General features: G+C 40.9%; 2 protein-coding genes across 8 annotated transcripts in view; one reads left to right on the plus strand and one right to left on the minus strand.

Annotated features, from left to right (window-relative positions):
• The window catches only part of ryr1b (ryanodine receptor 1b (skeletal)), a 66158-nt gene extending 64176 nt beyond the window's left edge, over positions 1-1982 (minus strand). For 4 of the 6 annotated variants that reach the window (XM_084351835.1, XM_084351832.1, XM_084351831.1 and 1 more), the window contains exon 1: positions 1697-1982. In XM_084351835.1, the coding sequence (XP_084207961.1) occupies positions 1697-1744 (48 nt within the window). In that variant the 5' untranslated portion in view covers positions 1745-1982. The remainder of the gene's footprint in view (positions 1-1696) is intronic. The other 2 variants (XM_084351834.1, XM_084351833.1) reach the window with 1 other exon arrangement.
• Positions 1983-4179: 2197 nt separating this feature from the next.
• rasgrp4 (RAS guanyl releasing protein 4) lies at positions 4180-22790 on the plus strand. 2 transcript variants are annotated; one of them, XM_084351837.1, is made up of 18 exons: positions 4180-4609; positions 5314-6620; positions 12817-12959; positions 14323-14434; positions 14661-14723; positions 14837-14968; positions 15109-15250; positions 16630-16803; positions 16974-17090; positions 18483-18758; positions 18849-18929; positions 19215-19319; positions 19449-19558; positions 19709-19859; positions 19945-19981; positions 20508-20639; positions 20748-20965; positions 21742-22790. In XM_084351837.1, the coding sequence occupies exons 2-18, from the start codon at positions 6604-6606 to the stop codon at positions 21850-21852; spliced, it is 2121 nt and encodes a 706-aa protein (XP_084207963.1). In that variant the 5' UTR covers positions 4180-4609; positions 5314-6603; the 3' UTR covers positions 21853-22790. The 2 variants fall into 2 exon arrangements, with proteins under 2 accessions (XP_084207963.1, XP_084207964.1); XM_084351838.1 differs by having other exon boundaries at positions 5314-5691.
• Positions 22791-23081: the final 291 nt, after the last annotated feature.

Below are 23081 nucleotides of genomic sequence, written 5' to 3' on the forward strand. Positions count from 1 at the left end.
TGTTTACCTACCCTACAATCCTTCAGGTAATTACTGCAACTAATGATTATCTTTTATCAAGACATTTTTTTTTATTAATTTTCTTGATTAATCGATTCTTTCTTGATACAGTCTGTAAAAAATATCATAAAATGGTGAAAAATAGCAATTAGTGTTTCCCAAAGCCCAAGATGACGTCCTCGAATGTCTTGTTTTGTCCACAACCCAAAGATATTCAGTTTCCTGTCATAAAGGAGTAAAGAAACCAGAAGACTAGGGAGCAAATAAAAACAATTTTCATGATCGATTAATCTGTCAATCATTTACTTGATTAATCAATTACTTATTTGGTCCATAAAAAGGCTGGAAACTAGTGAAAAATGTTGATCTGTTTATCCCAAAGCCGAAGATGACGTGTCTAATGTCTTGTTTTATCCACAACTCAAATATATTCAGTTTACTGTCATAGCAGAGTAAACCAACCAGTAAATATTTACATTTACGAAACCGAAATCAAAGAATCTTTTTTTCCTTACAAAATGACCCAAAACAATGAATCGATTATCATAATAGTTGGTGATTAATTTAATACCACTAACTGATTAATCATTGCAACTCTAGATTACTGGTATCAGTAATCAAGGGTTCCTCGACATTTTTCATCCTGATTATTTTTTCGTATCAGGGACAAGTATGTAGCATAAATCAATGTCACACTTCACTGCATTTAAAGCCTATAAGCTTATTTACAACACCGGTTTAGGTCCAAAAGGTGGTAGGCTTTAGGTTAAGGTGCATGGAGAGAGAGCACCAACTGGATCAAATGTACATTATATTCAGACCAAATAATACAGTACATGTCTCAGATCCATCTCCCTTCTCTTTAGCTTTGACAACAAATTTCAACAACTCAGCTGTTTTAGGTCATTTTCAGGGTCATCCCCCCACTTTGAGACTGTGAAGTGGATATCTGTGTGTTGGCTTCTCCAAGGAAGACATGCAGTTTTTGGCCAGCTGTCCCCTGCAGGCTCTGAGTAGCTTGTTGCTCTGCCTCCTCACCCCACACTGACAGGCTCTACTTTCCTCAGATATAAATAGATAACGATGCTAACAGATGCACCAGCCCCTGTCTATCTATCTGTGCTCGCTGCTCACATATGCACGCATACAGTGTTACCCCACCTATTCTTAAGCCCAGAACATTCTGGAAGTAATATAAAAGAGATTAGGCAAAACAATGAGGAGTGCATACTGAAAAGATCAAAATAATGATCACGTAATGTAGGTTAACAACCCCCGGATTTCTGCGCTCACGAGAGATTAAAGAAATCAATTACCAAGTTTAAAGAGAGCAACTAATAAGCAGGTCATGGCACATTCAGGGCAACGCAAAAATAGTCAACTATATACAGAAGCGGGCCTTGGCTCGGAGAACTGCAACTACAGACATGACTTAAATATCCACTGCCAGAAAAGCAAAAGTGCTAAAAGTGGAGAAACTGTGAAATCAGTGGAGGAATAAAGTTGACGCTGGAAGATCATGAGTTAATTTTAGGTCAAGAGTTGAATCACACAGGGTGTAAATTAATTGCTTCTCATTTCCTTTCTTGCTCATTTCACGTATCAAAACTCCTCATCTTCTTCTCCAGCCCCGAACTCCCCTCCAGCAGCCAGTGCAGGTTAGCTCTTCCCGAGAAGGAGAGTAAGCAGGACTCACCGTTCGCAGGAACTGAATCTCCTCCTCTCCCTCTCCCCCTTCTGCCATCCTTCACCGAGGGTTATTCGCAGCAGCTCCTCGGGAGAAAAGAGAAAATCCTTTTGTTTTCTCTCTTCAGGTTTTGGATTTTTTTTTTATCTCCTTTGCTATGTCCCTCCCTCTCTCCCCTTTCTTCGTGCTGTACCCCTCTCTCTCACCCTCTCTCGCTCTCAGCGTGTCTCGCTCTCAGTGCTAGTGTGTGTGGGTGTGCTGGAGGACAGCATGAGTCCTGTGGCTCTCACGGTGTTGTGAGAGAGAGTGACGGGAGGCGAGACTCTCCCCGACTCCTCTCCCCTCTCGCCTTGCATCCCCCCAACCGCAGATGAAGGAGGGAGGGAGGGAGGGAGGGGAGGTGGGAGGGGTAGGCACCTTGTTACACATTTACACGGCTCCCATCCCACCATGCCGCCATGTTTGTAGAAGTGGGCCACTCCTTCACACAGGCTGTCCCCCTCCAACACACACACACACACACACACACACACATCCCACCCCTCCTTCCACATGTCTGAGGCTATAAAAGGAAAGGGGGGTGAGGACTAGCCTTTTGGGAGTGTGCAGTAAGAACAGATGCACACACACACACACACACACACACACACACACACACACAAACACACACCTTAACTCTTCAAAGTGAATAAGTCAGCTGCACTGTACAGAAACTCCTTAAGAATTAGGTGAATGAGTGCATTAACACCGCATTAGCTGCTCTGCACCCAAACAGAGCTATGTGGAAAATTAAGACATCTGTTTCACCTGACAGTCAGCTGAAGAGGCTGTGTGAGTTTAATGTGATGATGTACGGCATTCAAACAAGAACAGGTCACTGCAGGAGTAACGCAGGACAGATCGTGTAGGGATGCATCATGGGAGATCTGTGCAGTAGGGCTGCCACTTACAATTATTTTCATTATCGATTAATCTGCTGATTATTTTCACAATTAAAGGATTAATTGTGTGGTCTATAAAATGTCAGAAAAATGCTGTTCACAATTTCCCAGAGCTCAAAACGGTGTAAAGGGAATACAGGAAGCTAATATCAGCAAATGTTTGACATTTTTGCTTGAAAATTGACTGAAGCGATTCATAGATTATCAAAATAGTTGCAGTTCTAGTGTACAATAATCAATTCGTCTAAATAGGCTACTACATTTTTTGTTATTACTGTATTCCTGATTAAAATAAATATGATTATGAAATGTAAGCATACACATTTTTAAAAATGTTCTAATAATTCAGTATTTGTGAGAGTATATATAACAACTAAAGCTTAAAAAAAAAGTATTTAAAAAACTCAGCAGTTGTAAATAATATAATCAATGTTCTTCCCTGGATGATCAGGTGATTTGAACTTAAAAACTGCCAATATCCAACCTATAATCTGTTGGATCAATGCAAAGCTCAGCCTGACGCTTGGTCCATTCAGTGCAGACGCTTTCCTAAAGTTAAGTCATCAACAGGATGAGACACTAGACAGTATGTCTGGCTTTTAATGAGCTTTGTGCACTTTGGCATTTTCCCATAAAATTTCAGATTTTTTTTATGCTTCTGCGTTAAAGTACCAAGGGTCATTTCTTCTGCAAACAAGCAAGAAAAATCTTTGTATTTACTTAAAATAGATGAAACTGTCCCGTTTCTTAATGACGTTGAGACACTTCACCATCAAGAAATAGTCTCAGTTATCTTTTTAATTTCATTTATTCTTTGATTTAAAAATGCTGGCAGTGACTTTCTGCCTTTCGTCCTTTCGTTTAGCTAATCAGCATGACATTTATTTCACTTCTAATGATTGATTAATTGTGTAAATAATTTATCAAGCGAAAATGTCAAAAATATTTGCCAGTTTCAGCCTCTCACATGTAAAGATTTGCTGCTGATCTCTACGAAATCTGTTATCACACAGATGACTGTTGTCAAAACAAGTCATTTGAAAATGCCACCTTGGGAAATTATGATATTTTGTATTATTATTATTATGATTAGCATTTTATTCTTATTCAATCAAATCAAAATCTTTATCTTGCAGCCTTAGTGCAAAGCATCAGATTTAATTTACCTGAACATTACATGGTGTCCATCCAGCTTCCCTGTCAGTCCCCTTACAGCTGAATTAAATCCCCTTAGCCCTTTTGACACAAAATGAAGAAAAGGACCAGAAAATATGTTTCGCAGGAGACTACAAACTCGCCTGATGGCAGGCCAAGCATGCTATCTTTTCACAAAATCACCAGCTCTGTCTGCACTGACAGCCTGATGCATCCCTGTGGGGAACAGTGGATGCGCCTGGGTGTCAGTGGCACACCCCTCCTGGTCAGATCAGGCAGGATGCACCAGACAGAAAACCTGGAAGTCTGAGCGGAAAAAGCGCATCACACACTCAATCAGCAAACGCTGACCAGCCCACAGACAGTGTGCACCACACACTCACATCCTTACCTTCTTAGACTCCATCTGGCATCCTCCAGCATGCTCGCCCTCTCGCCCAGCTCCCACTGCAACAGCAGCTGGCAGCCTATTACGATGTTTTGGGACGCTGCTCGCAGGGATACAACTCCGTCCAGCGGGTAAAACGGATTGGAGGCGGAGGAGGAGGAGGAGGAGGAGGTGATACGCCACTGAAGCAAAACTAACATGAATTCTGGGAGTATGAGTCCTGACTCAGAAGAGACCTGCTGTTGCCTGTTTTTTTCTGCCAACTCATGAATCTGCCTCCGTTTACGTGCAGTTGCGGCGCCGCGCCTGAAGGTGGCGACATTACACTGAGAACTGGCCTCAACGTCTCTGTGGTGGATCTCCACTGGGCACTGAACTGATCAATAATTAGCATTAATTAGCTTAAAACAGTCAGAGCCGTGAGATAGGCGTATAATGGTAAGTCTCGGTTGTTAATGTTGTCTAATTCAGCTTATTGGGCTGGTTCTTTGAAAAATAAATAAAACAAAAGAAGGAAAATAAATCATCTCCAAAAGACAGATAGCGTTAGCGCTAACGAGGCTAGTTAGCATACAAGTTAGTTAGCTTACAACAACTAAAGTTAACTTATGACACAAGAAATTACGAATTAACTTAAAAACATGTTAAGTAGGCTATGTTAATTAAACTTTCACTTCTCCCAGAAAGTCATAATTTAACAAAAACCCTGAGTCCGTCAGTTACTGTTTAGCTAATTTTACTTTTCGTTACCGTCAATCGTCCAATTACTTCCGTTTTTACAAGAAATGACAAAATAAAAGTCGTCAAACAAACAAACAATGTCCTGAATTTCCTAAATAAACATGTCTGTCACAAAACAAAAGATTGTACCAAATATTGATTATGGTGTTGAGTTATAATAAAAATTAGCTCCTTTAGAGGTTTTCTATTCTTCCAGCATGTGTCAAGTGTCTTTAGATTTACCAGCTGAGTTGATTGCAACTCTTCCTGTTTGAATGACCTATTGCTTAATATTACAGTAAGATTACCACATTACCAGGAAAGACCATTAATACTTTTTTTTTTTTTCTCTTCAGTTACATTTCCATAAACCCTGTCCTTCAGTGATCTCCTTTCTAATGCAAATCCTAATGCATTTTTAGGTGTGTTGGAGTTGCCGTGCAAGGACTGCAGGATTCCTGCTCCGTGCATCTTTCCCTGCTTTTGAATGCCATATCACCCACTCTCTCCGCCAGCCAGTCAGCTTCCTGCAGCAAAAGAAGCCACCTCTGCAGACTTAGGGACATTAATGTCCCCTGTTTGGTCGCCTCTTCCTCTTGGTGTGTTAAAACAAGGATCCCTTTGAGTCTCCCTGTCCAGCTGCACAGCCACATTCACAAGCACAGACACTACCTCCCTGTGTAATCACTTGCTCCCCTGAGAAATGACAGAGGGAGTTTTAAAAAAAAAGAAGAAAAGGAAGAAATCAGGGTGATAGACGTGATTTGGGGGACACTGGAGACCTTGGATGAACAAATCTGGTGAGGAGACACAGGTCACGATTCAACAATGTTATCAGACATCTAAGGATTTCTTTTCAGGAACTGAATCTCTTGCCAAGTTCAGGCAACACTCCAGAAAACTGCATCATAAAGTGACATTTAGGTGTGGCCTATTTTTTTTTTTTTTCTCTCTCTCTCTGCGTTGATGCTCCGAAAAAAAGCCACAGATGTCGCTTCCTGGAGTACGCTGATGGTGCTTAGATGATTGCTCATCACTATCTCTCTAACTCTCCTCCTCCTTCCTCTATTGGTACTGCATTTGTGCTCAGTTTCTCTCTCTCTCTCTCTCTCTCTCTCTCTCTCTCTCTCTCTCTCTCTCTCTCTCTCTACTCTCCCCTCCCCCTTGTACAGACACACACACACACACACACACACACACACACACAGAAACTGATGTGAGTTCCCCTATCTGTCAGAGCCAGTTCCTCCATTTAAGATGCTGACTTGTTTATGTTGAAGGGACAAGTGAATGACTTTTGTTCGCTATTGGAGTCCAGTTTGAGGCTTGTTTGAGGCTTTTTCTCTTAGCATTTCTGCCTTGTTGCAGGTGGAGGGAGCACCGAGTCGTTTGTGTTGCTAGTTTGTGGTCGATAGATATCTTTAGATAGAGAGGGAGGTTGACACACAGAAAGTGGTTTGATAAGCAGGGTTTAGGCGTGGAGTTCAGACTAGTCTATGACTGGTTGGTGGGCAGCTCTTACCCCCAGCAGCTCTCCATCCTGTGCCCGCTCCTGCAGTCCTGGGCACATAAACACATAGAGGACACAGCAGAGAAGGAGGAGGAGGAGGAGGAGGAGGAGCAGGGTCAACCATGGAGCTGTAGGGACACGCTCAGATGCCCGTGCGGATCACCAGTGGAGGAGGAGTGCCGCTGAGGAGAAGAGCTCTGCAATGAACAAGACCAAGAGGTAATTTAAAAAAAGAGAGTGCATCAAAACTGAGAGTCTGGTGCACTCGGACCCACTTGCAGCTCAGTGTCTTGTGCAAGTCTAAGTATGTGTCAGCAGCAAGTGTTTTGTGTGCAGCAGCAATGTGTGAACCTTGAGGTTATGAGATGCAGTGTGGTTTGTGCAAAGGCTCTTGACAAGTCGAAGAGAAACGAGGGCATTTAGTTTTGATTTTCCGCTTGGTGTGTATGTTTTCTGCCCTTTATTTGAATCCAGACAGTGTGCAGTGGAGAGAGAAAGAGGCTTTGTGTTAAAAGAAAGGTTGCAGACACACATATCACACGTACACACACATACACAGTCACAGCTAATGTGTTTGACCTGCATATCAGTGAAGAATATCAACATCTCAAATTATGTGTGTGTACTGAACACAAGCAGACTCTGACATTCAACAGTTGTGTATGCCTGTTGAGTGCTGCCTGCTCACCTTTCCACAGAAATGTGTTCTGCTTTTCTCTTCTAACCAGCTAATTTACATTTACATGTCAGTTAATGATGGTTTTTTGCATTTGATCTTGGATACTGCTTACAAATTACACATTTAGTGGCCTTAGTTCTCAGTGATACTCTTTTACTGCTGAAGTTGTGACCGCAGCTCTTATCAGATTGCCTGGAATGACAGGGTTGTGTCTTGAATGTTAAGGTAGTCAGATGTGTTTTATGTGTGACTTAACTACCTGAGTTTAAGGTGGACTGATGGAGCGGCAGCATTACTGTGCATCTCCTTCAGTGGCGTGGTTAACTTACATCAATAGTTGGAATTACAGTTTCTGAATATTGGTAACTGGCATCCCTCAATATTGAGTTCACTTTTTCAAAATGTGTCACACTGTCAGCACAACAGAAGTTAATGTGGACTTAACCTTGGGTCACTTTTCATTGCGATGACACAAAATGACCAAATCATTCAAAATTCATGAACTATCTTCTCACTCAAACTCAGTCACCACCAAACCATTACATTCAGAACATAAAATAACATAACGTGACACAAAATCACTTGAAGTTGGACTCAAATTTTCTACATTCTGATATAAAAAGAAATAAAAAAAATGCAGGAATCTCTATGTGGGAAATGCAAGAGCACATATTTTAAATCCTTTATTAGCTCTATGACAGACCTGTGCCAGATGAAGAAAGGGGACAAGTGATCTGCTATGTTTTGTAATTGTATGTGACAGTGTTTCACCATTATCTTCCAGTCACAGTGGTTTACAGCCAGGTGATATTTTGCAAGAGAGGGCAGAAGGAGTGATGTCGTTGAGAACAGGGTTGACTGGCACTTGTATTGCTACATCTGCAGCTGTCCTATACAAATATGTGTAGTGAATATGCAGAAATTACCTTAAATTTATTTTGTGTACTTGGACTCTGTGCCAACGTTGGCCAAAAAATAAGCTTACTGAAGCATATTGCAGCATTTCTCAATAATTTCTGTGACGTATACTTTTTTAGGTATCCATGCAGTAAAGCAATGTCTTTGTTGTGTTATAATATAACCCTGGTTTATGCTGAATAGATACATAAATACATTAAATATACTTCAAAGAAACAAGTGATGCATACTGTGGTGCTACCTGCTGTTAGCTGTTTTAGGGTCATTATGTAATGAGTGACACTGTGACTTTTGGAAGATAAGAGCTGATCCTGAGATGTGTATGCATTAGTGCATTTTTCGATGTTAGATTAACTGTCATGCTGAGCTGCGTGTTGGGGACTTAACAGTTCAGAAAAGTGAACTCAACCCAAGATTAGGTTCTGCTAAAATTAACAAATCATTAGAAAACTGCGAGACTTGCTGTGAAAAGCTTTGTAGAGGAAGGAGAATAAAATGAAGCAGAATTACTGATATAGATTATGTGTGATAAGTGTGTGTGTGTGTGTGTGTGTGTGTGTGTGTGTGTGTGTGTGTGTGTGTGTGTGTGTGTGTGTGTGTGATAGAGAGAAACAGAGAGAGAACATAGAGAAAGTATGTCAAGGCACTGAAGGTGTGTGTAGTGGTACAGGTATAACTTCACTGTCCAACAGAGTCCTGGCTGCAGTCCCAAACAGTTTATATGTCTTCTTCCTCACAAAATAGCCCAAAACATTTATGAATAGGTTGCTATTTTTCTGAGGTAAACTACAATGGTTGGTACAGTTACTTTATTGTTGGAACAAATGGATGAATGGCTCTTTGCAGTGGATGTATCCTCTTGATGCAGAGGGTACAAGAGCGCAGGTTGTGAGAGGGGAGAGCGAGAGAAAAAGAGCAGCTCACAAACAAGGCCTTCAAAGGGCCCTGGCTTCAATTAATCAATTAGGGAAAGAAAAAGAGAGGAATTTGCATATCCCCCCGCCAGTGTGAGAGCGAGGGAGGGAGAAGGGGGGGGGGGACTGGATCTCTAGCCAGGAGCCCTGACACGGATGGGAAAGGGAGTGAGAGGGGGATTTCCAAAGAAGAAAAAGGAGTAGCAGTTTCCTGAATGGCTTGAATAGAGCAAGGATGAAGGAAGAGGAAAAAGTGGGCGAAGGAAGAGTCAGTGAGGAAAAGGAGGTGTAGAAGGTCTTCCTAGAATAAAATCAGTGATATGATGGACCCAGACCCAAGTTAATTAATATTTAAAGAAAGAGACAACCTTTTTGAGGGTTTTTTTCCTTATTATCATGCACAGGAGGCTTTTCTTTTGCACTATCAGCAGTTATGTGTTTCCAAGGATGCATTGTTACAGTACAGGGGGTGTAACTGCTATATTTGTTTAACCAGTTTCTGATCTGACTCTTTGGAAAAGGGGAATGCAAATGCTGTAACAGTAACTCCAATTGTGTTCAGATTTGCATTGATTCCACCACATGCTGAGTGTATTTACCAACAGATCTCCGTCTCTTTAGCTACTTATACTCATCACACAGAGATCAGTGACTGCTGTGCTGTGCGTTACCTGCTCAGCAATCTTGGGGAAATTCCCTGACAAACGTCATGACATCAATAACATTTCCCAATCAGCACTTCTGTTTGTAGTAGCGAGCGTCTCCCCTCATATGTAAGACTGCTTTGACAGTCAGAAGTGGATTCACTCTGAGTCAAAGAGGGAGATGACGAGTTGTAAAGGGCACTGAGATAAGAAAACCATCTATCAGAAGTCACGAAATGAATCCTCAATTGTTTCATTTTTGTTTATTTACTTCGTCGGTTTGCACATTATACAAAAATGTAAAACATACACATGGAGATATTAAAAACAGGACACAATAAAGAAATTAAAATGGGAAAAATTATTAATTAAGAAAAAATGCAAAGAGACCAACAGGCATATATATCTTTTACTGTTATACTGTAAAAAGGTCAATCTTACTGTTATAAAGGTCAATTGGAAGCAGCTTAGTGTAGCACAGAGGCCTATAAGACATCAGTGTCTAGAAATTGCGGTTGTGGGGAGGATGAGGTGACGTGAAGTGTATTCAGTAGGTTTCAAGACACCAGGTAATTTTACACACTGTTCTTTAAATAATGTACACATTATTTAAGATTTAAGATTAAAAAAATCTATGTCCATCAATCCTTCAACCACTAATCTTCACTGGACGAGGCTGTAGAAGTGTAAAAGGCTGAGGTATACATAAAATAGGGCTGGGCCATATATCAATATTATATTGGTATTGTGTTATGTGAATATACATTAGATTTTGTATATTGTTATATTGTGATATGTCATAAGTGTTGTCTTTTTCTGGTTGTAAAGGCTGCAACAGTTGCCTTTACTCACTTAGTCATTATATCTACATTACTTATGATTATGTTTGAGGAGATTTCAAAACATCAAGATATATATTTTATATATTATATATAAGGGCAATAATATTTTAACGCCATATTGCCAAGATAAATTTAACCCAGGCAGCTTGTGTGCTTGTCTGCCTTTTCCCACGAAGGCCTCTATGTGTTGTGAGTCTCACCTACATGTAGCTGGACCGTAAAGTAGCTCACTGTGGTACATGCCGTGCTGTTTAGTGTTGGTGTTTTGAATTCAGTAGCCAGCCGGTGTAATGAGGCGAAGAGGAGGAGGAGGAGGAGGAGAGGTGTGGTTTTGTCGCCCAGCAGGTTTTCAAACCAGCTGCCTAGAGCAGGACTACCAGGATGCAGAGAGATGGGGTCGTCACTGACATCAGGGTTTCTGAATCAAGGCATGGCTGAGGGGGAAATGTGTGGTGTGATAACTGTGACGGTTGGATAAAACAGCACGTACAGGCAGGAGAGGAGCTCGTGGTATAAATAGATCAGTGAATGTCACCCTGTATGCCTGTATGAATTTGTGCGTCCATGAGTGTCCGTTCATGTGTTGTACATAAAGCTCTTTTCGGTGACCGGCAAGCATGTTTATGTTTAGTTATTTGGTGTGTGCGTGCTTGTGTGTGTGTCTGTTGAGAACATGAGTTGGCGGGGGGGGGAAATGAGCCGCTCACGAGCGCAGGTTAAGAGAAGGGGATGCAGATCTGGTCATTCAGGGAACTTGTCGGCAGTTCTCTGAACTCATAGTGTTTCCTGGTAGTGTCATCACATTAGCCGCAGTATACAGAACACTTCACACAGCTTCGCAGCGATACATACGTGGTACACACTGTTCCTACAGACACATGACAACAAAATCTGAAATACATGAGCAGAACATTGAGAGTTTTGGCACATTTTTTAAACAAGGTTTCATCTCTATTATGGATAAAAACTTTCTTTTGCAAAACTGAAGCAAAGATATGAGTTTTAATGTAAGATATACGAAAAGAGTCACTTACTGGCTATTGTGAAATAAATTCAAACATTGCTAAACTGAGTCCCTGATCTGAAGAGGAAGCATTAATCACAAAGTATTTGAAAAGCCCTTAAAGAGTAACCGTGGTAACACTCCAGAAAAGTAGTGGATCCTGACCGTCATTGATTCAAAGTTGTTTTGCAGTTGAGATCGCACTCACCACCAATCCAACTTCTCTGTATGGTCAAGGGTGTGGTTTATGATATGTCTGTACGAAAACAAATGTTGTCATTCAGTTATTACCGTTGAAACACAACTAATATCAACACTCTCAACATAACTGGTTCAGAACCCTTGGGGTTTAATGGTGATCCCTGAAACAAAGTAACACCTTCTCACAGTTGCAAATTATGTATCTACGAGCTTTGAGGTGTCATGTTGCTCAGTTTCTACATGCTGCCATACAGTACATTTGCATAACATTGCAGTAAATAATACCTCCAGCTAGCATGTGTCCCACAAACTGTGCTGTACTTCTGTGAATACGCAAACAGGCGCTGAGTGGGACTGGTTTTCTGAGGAAATGCTCAAAAATTACAATGGATTGCAAATCAGTATTGCTGTAGATGTGCAACGTATCATAGCAATGACCCCATCCAAATGTTATGTAATACTGTACTTTTACAGCCTGCCTTTGATATTTTCAGTGTATACTGTAACTACTTTTGAAAGGCACGCATCAATACAACAAACAATTGGCCAATTATAAAAACCACCTAATAAACACAGCTGTGTTGCAAGTTTTTTAAACTCATTCAGGGAATTACAGTGTTCATTATAACTATATATACCCTATTATCTAATAACATATTGGTCTCCTCGTCACTAGCTGTTGAATTAAGGTCTAGTGTGTAGGATTTAGTGCCATTTAGGATTGATTGCAACCAAATCAACACTCCTCATCTCAATTTAAAAAGCTTCTGAAAGCACAGATCAAGTGAAAATACAGTACACTTGTCTGTAACTGGGCCAGTTTTTCCTCCTACTCTTGAAAGTATACCTGAACCTGTGATGCTTCGTGACTAGACGAAATGTCAGTACAAGTCCAAGTCTGTGACCTACTTGACGAATAATGAACATTTTCCTGACTGTTCTGCTACTATCTGTCAGGTAGCTTTGGGCGAAGAAACACAGAACGCTATGTAGTTGTTTTCAGTTGTGAGTACGTGATGGTTTAGACAGCTGCAGCGCTGTAGCACAGCTTATCAGATGTGGGGAGCTGCATTTCCTCAGATGCTGACCTGCACTACCTCACCACACTCTGTTCTACTTATTTCTAGTCTAGTTATTCTCCCTGTCTGCGTCTGACTCTCTCTTTCTCTCTCGCTCTCGCTCGCTCCCTGTCGCTCTCCCTCTCTCTGTCTCAGGAAGCCCAAACTGGTCCAGCGGAGGAGGAATACATGCCCCAGTCCTCAGGACATCAGCCGGGCCCTGCAGAGCCCCAGCTCTGCTCCCAGTGCCAGCGCTGCCAGCCTGGATGAGCTCATACAGCGCTGCCTAAACTGCTTCGGTCAGTCTGTGTCCCTGCACGTGTTCCCAAAGTTTGTCATGTGTCTTTACTCTTTATCACAACCAGGTTATATAAATGAGGGATGAGGGAGAGTGAGGGGGAATCGAGGGTGAGAGAAACTGACAGGGAGGGAGGGAGTGAGGGAGACAAAGGGCAGTCTCATACAATCAAGCTTTGTTCTGTTGGGCTGCAGAGGCCAACGAGCTATTCCCATGCAGTATAAACTATACAAATCTCTCTCCTCTCTGTCTCTCTTTCAGTGGTCTCACTCTCTTCATTGGTCAGGTCATCCAAATTCCCAAAACATGCCTGGATGCCCCTGATGGTATCCACCACACAGATAGTTTATGTTTAATTTAAAGAAGGTTTTGAAATATCCAGTCCTGCTACCATCACGGTACCTTTACTGTGAATGGAATCTGTTTCGTGCTCAGAAACTGAAAAAAGTGACATTTAAAAAAAACCAACATGCTTTTCCAAATATAAGATCCTTACAGTTTTTCTTAGGGAATAGTTTTCATCAAGGTAGAAAATAATAATAAAAAAAGTCCACAGCTAGTAAGCAGGAACGGAGACACTGATGTTGAGTAGTTTTATGTTGTGTTGACCACAAATGGACAAAAGGAAATAAATGAAAAAACATCTGAACATCTGGATATCAGAAGTAGAATTTGTTTTGGAGCAGGTGGTTTGTTTGTAATGACCCTTTGAGTCATGCTACATGTATCTTTAAAGTAATATCAATAAGTAATCTATATCAAAACCTCACGTACAGTAGAAATAAAAATTAATGCTCTTATATTTATTATAGTATTAAGCGTGAAAAGTGTCAGACAGTAGACTACTTGCACAGCGGATCACATACACGCACATGTATCCATAGATATAGAAGATTAGCAGCTATTTTGATAATTGAATACTTTGTATGAGTAGTTTTTTAAGGAATAAAAGTCAAAATCCAAAAGTCCAGCTTCTTTAATGTGACTGTTTTCTGGCTCTATGACAGTAAACTAAATATAGTTGGCTTGTGGACAAAACAAGATGTTTGACAATGTCATATTGGCCTTTGGGATAACTGATGGACATTTCATTGCAAGGTTAATACAGGTCGACACTCAACCTACAGGAAATTTTAAATCCCTAGATCCAGGTCAATCTATCTGTGCTGCATGTCTTAGGGGTGCGACAGGAAAACGAAGCAACTGGAGAAAACCAATATGAACATCTAAAACCAACTCAACTGAACTGGACTGAACTGAACTGCTTGACCACTGAGCCATCGGTGCAGCCCACAGTTTGTGTTGTTGTAGTTTTTGTTGTTAATCCTCTTAATGTAAAATGTGCTGCTCTGTTTTGGTTACAGATTCAGAAGGGAAGCTCTCCAGCCCCAGAGGGTCCCAGCTGGTCCACATGACGCTGATGATGCACAGTTGGGTTGTGCCATCTCAAATGTTTGCCCAGAAACTTCTCACGCTATATCCTCCTCTGTCACTCAGTGCAATACTCTGGTCCCACCGGTGCACTGCTCCCAATCACATGTCCACATTCATTAATCAGATCAGGAAACAGGCATGGCTTTGTTTTGCACTCCTTGTCGACAAAGCAGATTTAAAGTATATATATCCCTGCTGGTGTTTTTTTCTTTTGTAATGTTGAGCCATATCTGCTCAGCGTGTTTAGATCCTTGACTCTGTCTCTCACTTATAAGGATTGTCCTTCAGACAAGAGAGGACTAAAGCGTTCACAGATCTGCCACCTTACCAGGTGAGTAAGGACGCCAGGCACATGAGCGTGTTGTATGACAGACTGTGATAGAACTGGTTATCCTGCTCTGTTTGCGGGTAGTAAACATACTTTCTGTTCTGCTGTGTGGCAAGGCAGTGGATCAGCCAGTTCCCGGCGGTATTTGAGGCGGACCCCCGCCTGGAGCAGACCATGGGGGACCTGTGGGCGCTGGTTCGGTCAGATGGAGAGGAGACGCACTCGCAGCTCATCGACACCTCCTGCCTGTGAGCCATGCCCTGGAGGGATTATAGTTTTCTTATTTGGCCACAACTCAAACAAGTTTTTCTATAAATAGAAAATAGAGTTTTTCTATAAATAGAAAAACCGAGTATTTTTGTCCTGTTGCTTGGCTTTCTTTTCCTAGAAGCCCTCATGTGAACATATTCCAGGCACCCTCACCCTCTGTGAAGAAGAGGAAGGTGTCTTTGATCTTCGACCACATGGAGCCAGATGAGATGGCTGAGCACCTCAGCTACCTGGAGTTCAAGAACTTCTGTAACGTTTCAGTAAGTTCAGTGAACAGCCTCTTATTATTTGCTGTTGTTACTTAATGAGACCTCATCCTGTTGCCATGACTTGCTGCTCCTGAGAGAAACACTCATAATAGGTGAAAGTGCAAACCAGGAAGATTTGATAACACTCTTAACTGAACAAATACTAATTGCAATACCAGAGGTTATATGGATATAATTGTCTCATAATAACCCTGATAAAGAAAGACATGCTATAATAGCAACAATTTATAGTTAAAACATAATTTTAACCGACAACTAAGCAGAGGCTTTTAAGGTTATCATTGTTTTCTCTGTGTAAATGTTAAAATGAGGCTGAACAATTAACTGCACTCACACTTTTGTACATCTTGATGCAATGCAGAGACAGCTGTACTTAAAATGAAACAACAGACTGTAAGGGAGTTTAAAGGCCACAGCTTCGATAGAATAAAACCTTTTTGTATTACTATTATAGGTAGTTACTGTAGCTCATATAATAAATTAATTATTATATGTACTGTATATACTGGCAATAATCTGGAAACAGATTACGTAAGAGTACTTCACTGAAGTACTTCAACAGCATCCAATGGGTAGTTTGACCACTTACTTTCTGGCAAAGCAGAACGTCCGTACCAAAATCCATGTGCTTTTATTTTACTTTTCTACTTTTATTTTATTTAATAACTAATTAATATCTGCATCTTTAGACTCTAACCATTTAGAAAGGGTCACAAAAAAAACTCCCCAAAAAAAATAGCCTCAGACAGTGACGTAAGTATTTTAATTACTTCAGTGTAGTGTCACATTTATTAAAACATTTTTATCATGTTGAGTCAACGTGAATAAATTAAATTCATACTCATTAACCTTATTGTTTATTCAATTATAGCATATATAATTAAGAGGAACATCTACATAAAATAATGTGTTTTTCAAGCTTTTATCATTCATCTAATAAAAGTAAGGCATTTCAAATTTGTTATTCGGTCTCCTGTAATAAATCACACGTAGTTTTTAATTTTTACACATTGACTCAACGTAATAGAAAAACTTTGCATTCAATGTGATCCTTTACATTGAATTTATATAATAGGATTAAATGGAAAATGTAACATAAATCAATGCTTTAGGCAAGTCATTTCTTGTATGCGTTGCTTTTATGGAGAAGTCAGGTAAGATGTTCCTTCCAGATGTAGGAGAACCGTTTTCTCTTTCAGTAGAAAAGCAGCGAGAAGTGCAAAATATAATCTGTCTGACAATCAACAGTGGCTGATACAATTATCTGGCTGGTGAACTGCTGAAACCAGCTAGTTTGAATTTGGTGACAGATTTCTACCCTCGTACACCTTAAGTTGTTCCTGACTGACCACTGCTATCTGATTGGCCAGTTCCTGGACTACCGCAGCTACGTGGTGCGAGGCTCAGTGAGGGACAACCCTGCTCTGGAGCGGTCGGTCATGATGTGTAACGGAGTCTCCCAGTGGGTCCAGCTGATGATCCTCAGCAGACACACAGCCCAGCAGAGAGCCCAGGTCTTCACTAAGTTCATTCACGTGGCCCAGGTAAACTGGCGAGGGATCGGACATCACAAAAAAATAGTTCAGAGACTCAGAGGGGATTTTTGTTTGGCTGCCAACAAATGTGCTTGTTTTGGTTTCTTGGTTTTGTTTTTGGAGAAAATTACTTGCTGTTTCACACCACGCATTCATTCCCTCTGCTCTCTCCGCTATAGAAACTTCGTGCGCTGCAAAACTTTAACACTCTAATGGCAGTGACTGGAGGCCTCTGTCACAGCTCAATCTCCCGCCTCAAAGACACCTCTAACCTTCTGTCTCCTGACATCACTAAGGTATTTCAAATATTACACAGGAGTCAGGCTACCTCACCACAAAGCCATAACAATTCAGCTTTTCTTTCTTGAATCTTTCACCTTCTTGGACATTTTTGGTTTTAACGTATGCGTGTGTGATTTTGTTATTCATAATTTTATGCTGCTGTTACTTACTTTGTAAAATCAATATAGCTTGTTATAATAGAAAGTGTAACAGCAAATTGGAGAATTATTTGGTTTACAGTAGGTCACATTTTCACTTCTTGTTTTCTTTTGGGGGACAACACAGGTTCCTTTGCCTTAACCTTATATCAATTATTTTTCTTTAGTTGTTGAGTCAGACAAAAAGTATAATAATTTAACATATTGCTTAAAGCAAGGCTGCCAGCTGTATACACATTGTGTATTCAACATGTTGTGGACCAAATGGGTTATTATGATTATTTGATCACTAAAAGATAAGAAAAAAAGCAAAAGTTCAACAAAGTTCTGTAATTTTCGTAATAACTTCCAAGGAAACAGCAGTTGGTACGTCAGAGAGTGAGGAAGGAAGTTGGCGAACGTGACTAGATATAACAAGAATAAAACTCGATACATTACCTCATGAACATTTGTGCCTGAGTGACATAGATACATTTTCATTGGCAGCAGTGGTAGTTTAATAATGACGACAGCACCTCCCATGTAACCATGTAACATGTTATATTTATGGCAACATGGCTACTGATTGTATTATGTGGCACAGCCATTACGCACGGCTACAGCCCCTATATAGTGCCGGTTACACCTGAAGGTATTCTTACTCTCCAATAATATTGGAAAACAATATTTATATATGTATATAAAAATCATGTACTTATTTGTTTATTTAAATGAAGATCGTTATAATTATCATAATGCATACTGACAAACACATTTACAGAAGACGGTAAGTAAGGTTAAAAACTCACACATCACTTCAGCAGCGTGTGATCATAGTGAAGGTTTTTTTAAACTATAGATGTAATCCTAACACAATTTAGTGAAAAAACAGCCCTAAATAAAACGCCACCCTAATTCACACATTTCTTATCCTTTTCTGCCAACTTGCAAAATCACAATAATCAGACTGAAAAGACTGCGTGCATGGTACACAGGGTGTTAAGATGTGTACCAGTAAACACATTCTCTCCCTCTGTGGATTTTTATACATTCGGAAATCTGCGTGGAAAGATGGTGCGACCATCACCCGTAGAATTTTATACATTTGGAAACATTCCTCCTGTGTACGCATGGTTTATACATGTGGTCCCAGATGTGTTTACGAACAGCAACCAACAAATCCTGCACAGTATGCCTTCGAATAACTAACTACAGAGACACACAACAGGCTCATTTATCTTTACCTTCTTGATCTTTGTCCTCTTTGAGGCCCTGAGTGAGATGACAGAGCTGCTCTCCTCACGCAGCAACTACATCAACTACCGGCGGGTTTACAACGACTGCAGCGGCTTCAAGGTGCCCATCCTGGGTGTCCACCTGAAGGATCTAATCTCGCTGAATGAGGCCCTGCCGGACTACATCGACGACGACAAGATCAACCTGAGCAAGCTGCAGCATCTGTACAGCAACATCAACGACCTGCTGTCTATACACAGCTGCACGCCACCTTTCGAGGCCAACAAAGACCTCCTGCATCTGCTCACGGTACGACACAGAAACTGGGAGAGTGTTTTAAGAATTCAGATAAAAAGATTTTGACGAGAACATCTCAAATTATGTTCTTTAATGCTTCAGCTCTCTCTAGATTTATACTACACTGAGGATGAGATATATGAACTTTCATACACCAAGGAACCCAAGAACCCCAAGATCCAGGTCAGTAGAGCTAAATACCCCTCTTTGAAGTTGAGTTCTCTCCCAAGCCGTCAGGCTCTCACTTGCTATAACCTCTTTTCACAAGACGGGGGACATTTGCGTACTCTCTGTGGGTGTAACATCTTCAAAACAAAAGCACAGACTCAGTGTCGAAATACATCAAAATGTGCCACATCAAAGCGCCGTACGTTAGGGAAGCGTGTTATGTGGTGGGTGTGCTCTTTTTTTCCTGTTTCTCACATGTGCAGTCCTTCGTGTCTCATCACTGCATCTGTCGGTCCACAGCCTGTAGCTCCTGTTAAACCGCCTGTAGTGGCAGAGTGGGGTTCAGGGGTCACACCCAGGCTCGACCCTGACACCATCTCTAAACACGTCAAACAGATGGTGGATGTGAGTATGTGACTCTGCAACAAAACCATGTCTTTCACTTCCTTATTACTTGGCAGGCTAAAGCAGAACTAACCAACTGCTCCCTGACAAGTGCAACTGAACATCTGATTGCTCTGTTGCCCCCTGCAGTCCATAATGAAAAATTACGACCAGAATCAGGATGACTACATTTCGCTGGAGGACTTTGAGAAAATAGCAGCCAACTTCCCCTTTTCCTTCTGCACTCACGAAACTGACAGGTGAGGAAGCTGCAATGCACAAAGGCCTCTCATGTTGTTGTGGCTGCAAAACTGAGAAAACATGAAACAACATGAGCTGCTGAATGGTTTCTAAAACCCTCAACTGACTTACTCACTGTTGTGTTGCACTTTGGAAAATTTTCTGCCCAGAGAAGGACAAATCAGCCGTGAGGAAATCACCTCTTACTTCATGAGGGGAATGTCTGTATGTGCCAAGCTGGGCTTCAACTTCAAAGACGCGCATAACTTCCATGAAATGACGTATAAACGACCAACGTTGTGTTCTACATGTAGAAGCTTTGTGAGTATCCATTGTATCCACGTTTAGTCTTATATACATGGCCAGTCAGACTGCAATAACATGTATGGTGTCTGCTCTCTTGTAGCTGTGGGGAGTCATCAAGCAGGGCTACCACTGTAAAGGTAAGATCACAATCCATGTGGTCTCAGTTTTCATCAAAGAGTAATCAGCTTCATCAGAGCAAGATGATGCCCTGTATCTAACTATAAAACAAGGGATCTCTGTCTTTCTGTCTGTATGTTCTTCAGATGTCTTATTAAACTTGTATTCAGTCCACTTCACACTTGGTAAAGTTGATAATTTGAGTTTAAAAGTCTACACAGTCAGCGTCACGTGTGAAGTAGTTTTGGATGAGCAGTCCTCAAGAAAGCTGCGAGCAGCAAAACCAGAGGTCAATCAACTGGCTCATTCTGAACCAGCTCAAAAAAAGGGTCTGTTCAGCAAAAATACAAAAAAAAATTGTAATATATATAAAATATATTTTCTTACTTACCAGTTGTGGTATCCGGCCAAGCAGATCATTTTGGTCTGAGAAAGTGATTTGGTTCGTGGTGCTCAAAGCATTGAATTCAGAGACCTTTTTTTTAATTTGAGTGGACTGATCCTTTAAGTAGAAATGCTTCTGTTAAAGTTTTTGTCTGTTTGCAGACTGTGGGATAAACTGTCACAGACACTGTAGAGATCTGGTGGGAATGGAGTGTTCGAAGAAACACAAGAACACAACAGGGTCCTGCCCCTGCACCCCTGCCCCTGACTCAAGAACCAAGGGCAACAGCTGGAGTACGTCCTTTCTACATCATATACAAAACATACAGCTAACACCTAAAATACCCTGCTTATAAAATGACCTCGAACCTAGCAAACTGATTTTTTTATGTTCTCTGTCAGGTTCAGAGGAGGAGGCCTTTGTTTTCCCCCAAAGTAATGAGACAGAACATAACAAGGGCACCTCGGTTTGGAAAAACAACACCGAAGACTCTGCGCTGTCAGACCGCTCGACTCAGACGGATCCTGGGGTGTGGACACCTGAGAAAAAGGACAAGAGGGGAAACCACCACAACTCTCTTGTACATGCGTCCCCAGACAGGAAGGTGAGACGCTGCAAGGTGATTGTAACTGAGGACAGAGTTTCTTGGCCTTTTCTGGCTTTTAGTGCTAGTTTTTTGTGCTATGTTGCTGTGTTCATGCTCTTCACCTCGGCAACTGAAGACATATCAGTTTCATCATAAATCTATAGAGTGACTATATGTGGAGAAATAACACTTTAAGAAGTTGCAGCAGTGATTCACTTAAACACTGTGAAGTGCTGCAACAAAAGATATGAGTCAACCACACATGCTGGCCGGGCCTCATCTGGCACAGAGGCAACCTCCGAGTGGCCCAGTTTACATAAATATCACATGTGGCAATGTATGCATACACTGAAATGGTTATAGATGGCTGCTGAAAATGTGTGGCCCATCTACAGTATATTTCCTGGTTTTAAAGTCTGGCCCATTTGAATTTGTAATTGATTAACCCTGATTTAAATCCTCTGTTTGTATAATCTTTGTATAATTGTGGCTATAATTTTGTTTTTCACTTCATTCCCCTCACAAAGCTCCTACGCAGGTGTTGTCACCGCACAGTCAATCAAACCAAGAAATAATCCTTTCTGTGCCTGGCTGCCCTTTCCAAAAGTGAACTCTTTCTCTTAAGCAATAGAGAACTGAGAAAATAGCCTCTGCCAGCTCACAGCTACCACCACACGTAGCCCATAGTTTTGGTTGTATTAACCGAGTTTTTTTACAGGAGGTGTACAAGTTTTCCCACTAGAAACTGAAAATAAAATACTGTTTCTGAGTTTTCTTGATGATAATTTTGTCTTTTCTGTTTTTTCCAGCTTAACACACTGCCACAGAGAACACGAGGCAGCTCCATGCCTGTTTCATTCTTGCAGGAGAAGATGGAGGAGCTGCATCTCTACAAAGACAAGAGCAGAGAGCCAGACTGAGCACTCTTATCTTCCAACATTTCCCCCTCATGGACAAAACATCCAGACACCACCACGTGTCTGACACAGCTGTGTCTGACTGGTGTTGAACTGAACTTGATGAGATTTTCTGAATACCAGCAAATATACATGGACTCCCTCATGTTTCAAGTATGGTTGTGATATGTTTTTATTATTTTATTTGTGTCTGTCTCATTAGTTTGGTTTATTGTTTAGGCTTCATACATCAGTTTTCCCACTGTAATTTATAAACACCTCGTCTTGTTTTTAGAACAGGTGCCTTGCTTCTCTGGTGCTAAGACTCAACACAACCTCTATGAAGAAGGTCATTTATGACAACAGACATCAAGGGTTTCCTCATCTAATATACACGCAATTAGGGATGCACGATATTAGTTTTTGCCACCATCCACTTATTTTGGCCAATGATAATATCTGCATTTATTTTCTCTCCCCCCCGAGTTGCAAAAAAGATTTTCCTGTATTGGAAAATAAGAAAAGTAATTAGTAAACTCTTCCTGTACACGAAGCTTCATCAACCTGTTGCATTACCAGAAATGTTAATTTCATGCCAATATTGTAAAGCCTTTTTCAGCCAATACCGATCATGTGCAGATGTTATTGTGCATCCCTATAAAGAAAATGCAGGGTAGGAAATTAACACTAAACTCAAAGAAAGTCTGGTTCATTTTAACTTTGGCAGCTATATGACAACTCTCATGAATTTGGAAAGTAAGCGGTCAAAAATGTATAATTGGCATTTGTTTGACTTTGGCTTGGTTAATATATGTGCACCATGACACAATCTGTCATTTGTTAACCCATGGGTATTGCCATCCCATTTATGAGCCATCTACTCCCTTAATCTCTGGTTATTTTAGGACAATGGTGGAAAATGTCTCGAATAAATGAAGCCCATTCTTTATGGCAATACTGGATTTTTGCATGTGATTAACCTTGAGATTATGATGCGATTAGTCTTTTATATCTCCAGAAAATGTTCACGATTTCTCTTGCTTTCACAATGTATTTGTGAAAGAACACTTGCATCAGTCAGCCACCACAAATAGCCGTGGAAAACATTTTATTTCCTGCCCTGACAACATTTGACTTTTAAATTACTCCTAAAGTTCACTCAAGGTTCAGCAGGACTGCACTGGAACTATACATATGCTCATAAAACTGGCATATTATTTTAAGATAAATGCTTTTTTTTGGTTTTGTCCTTT

Source organism: Pagrus pagrus (assembly GCF_965226575.1).
Source record: "Pagrus pagrus genome assembly, chromosome: 4".
Lineage (NCBI taxonomy): Eukaryota > Metazoa > Chordata > Actinopteri > Spariformes > Sparidae > Pagrus > Pagrus pagrus.

Bases quoted from the DNA above. Each gene is read 5' to 3' on its own strand.
- rasgrp4 (XM_084351837.1), top strand. The intron at 16,804-16,973 runs GTAAACTGGCGA...TCTCCGCTATAG, and splicing joins AGTTCATTCACGTGGCCCAG to AAACTTCGTGCGCTGCAAAA. The intron at 19,559-19,708 runs GTGAGGAAGCTG...TTTTCTGCCCAG, and splicing joins TGCACTCACGAAACTGACAG to AGAAGGACAAATCAGCCGTG.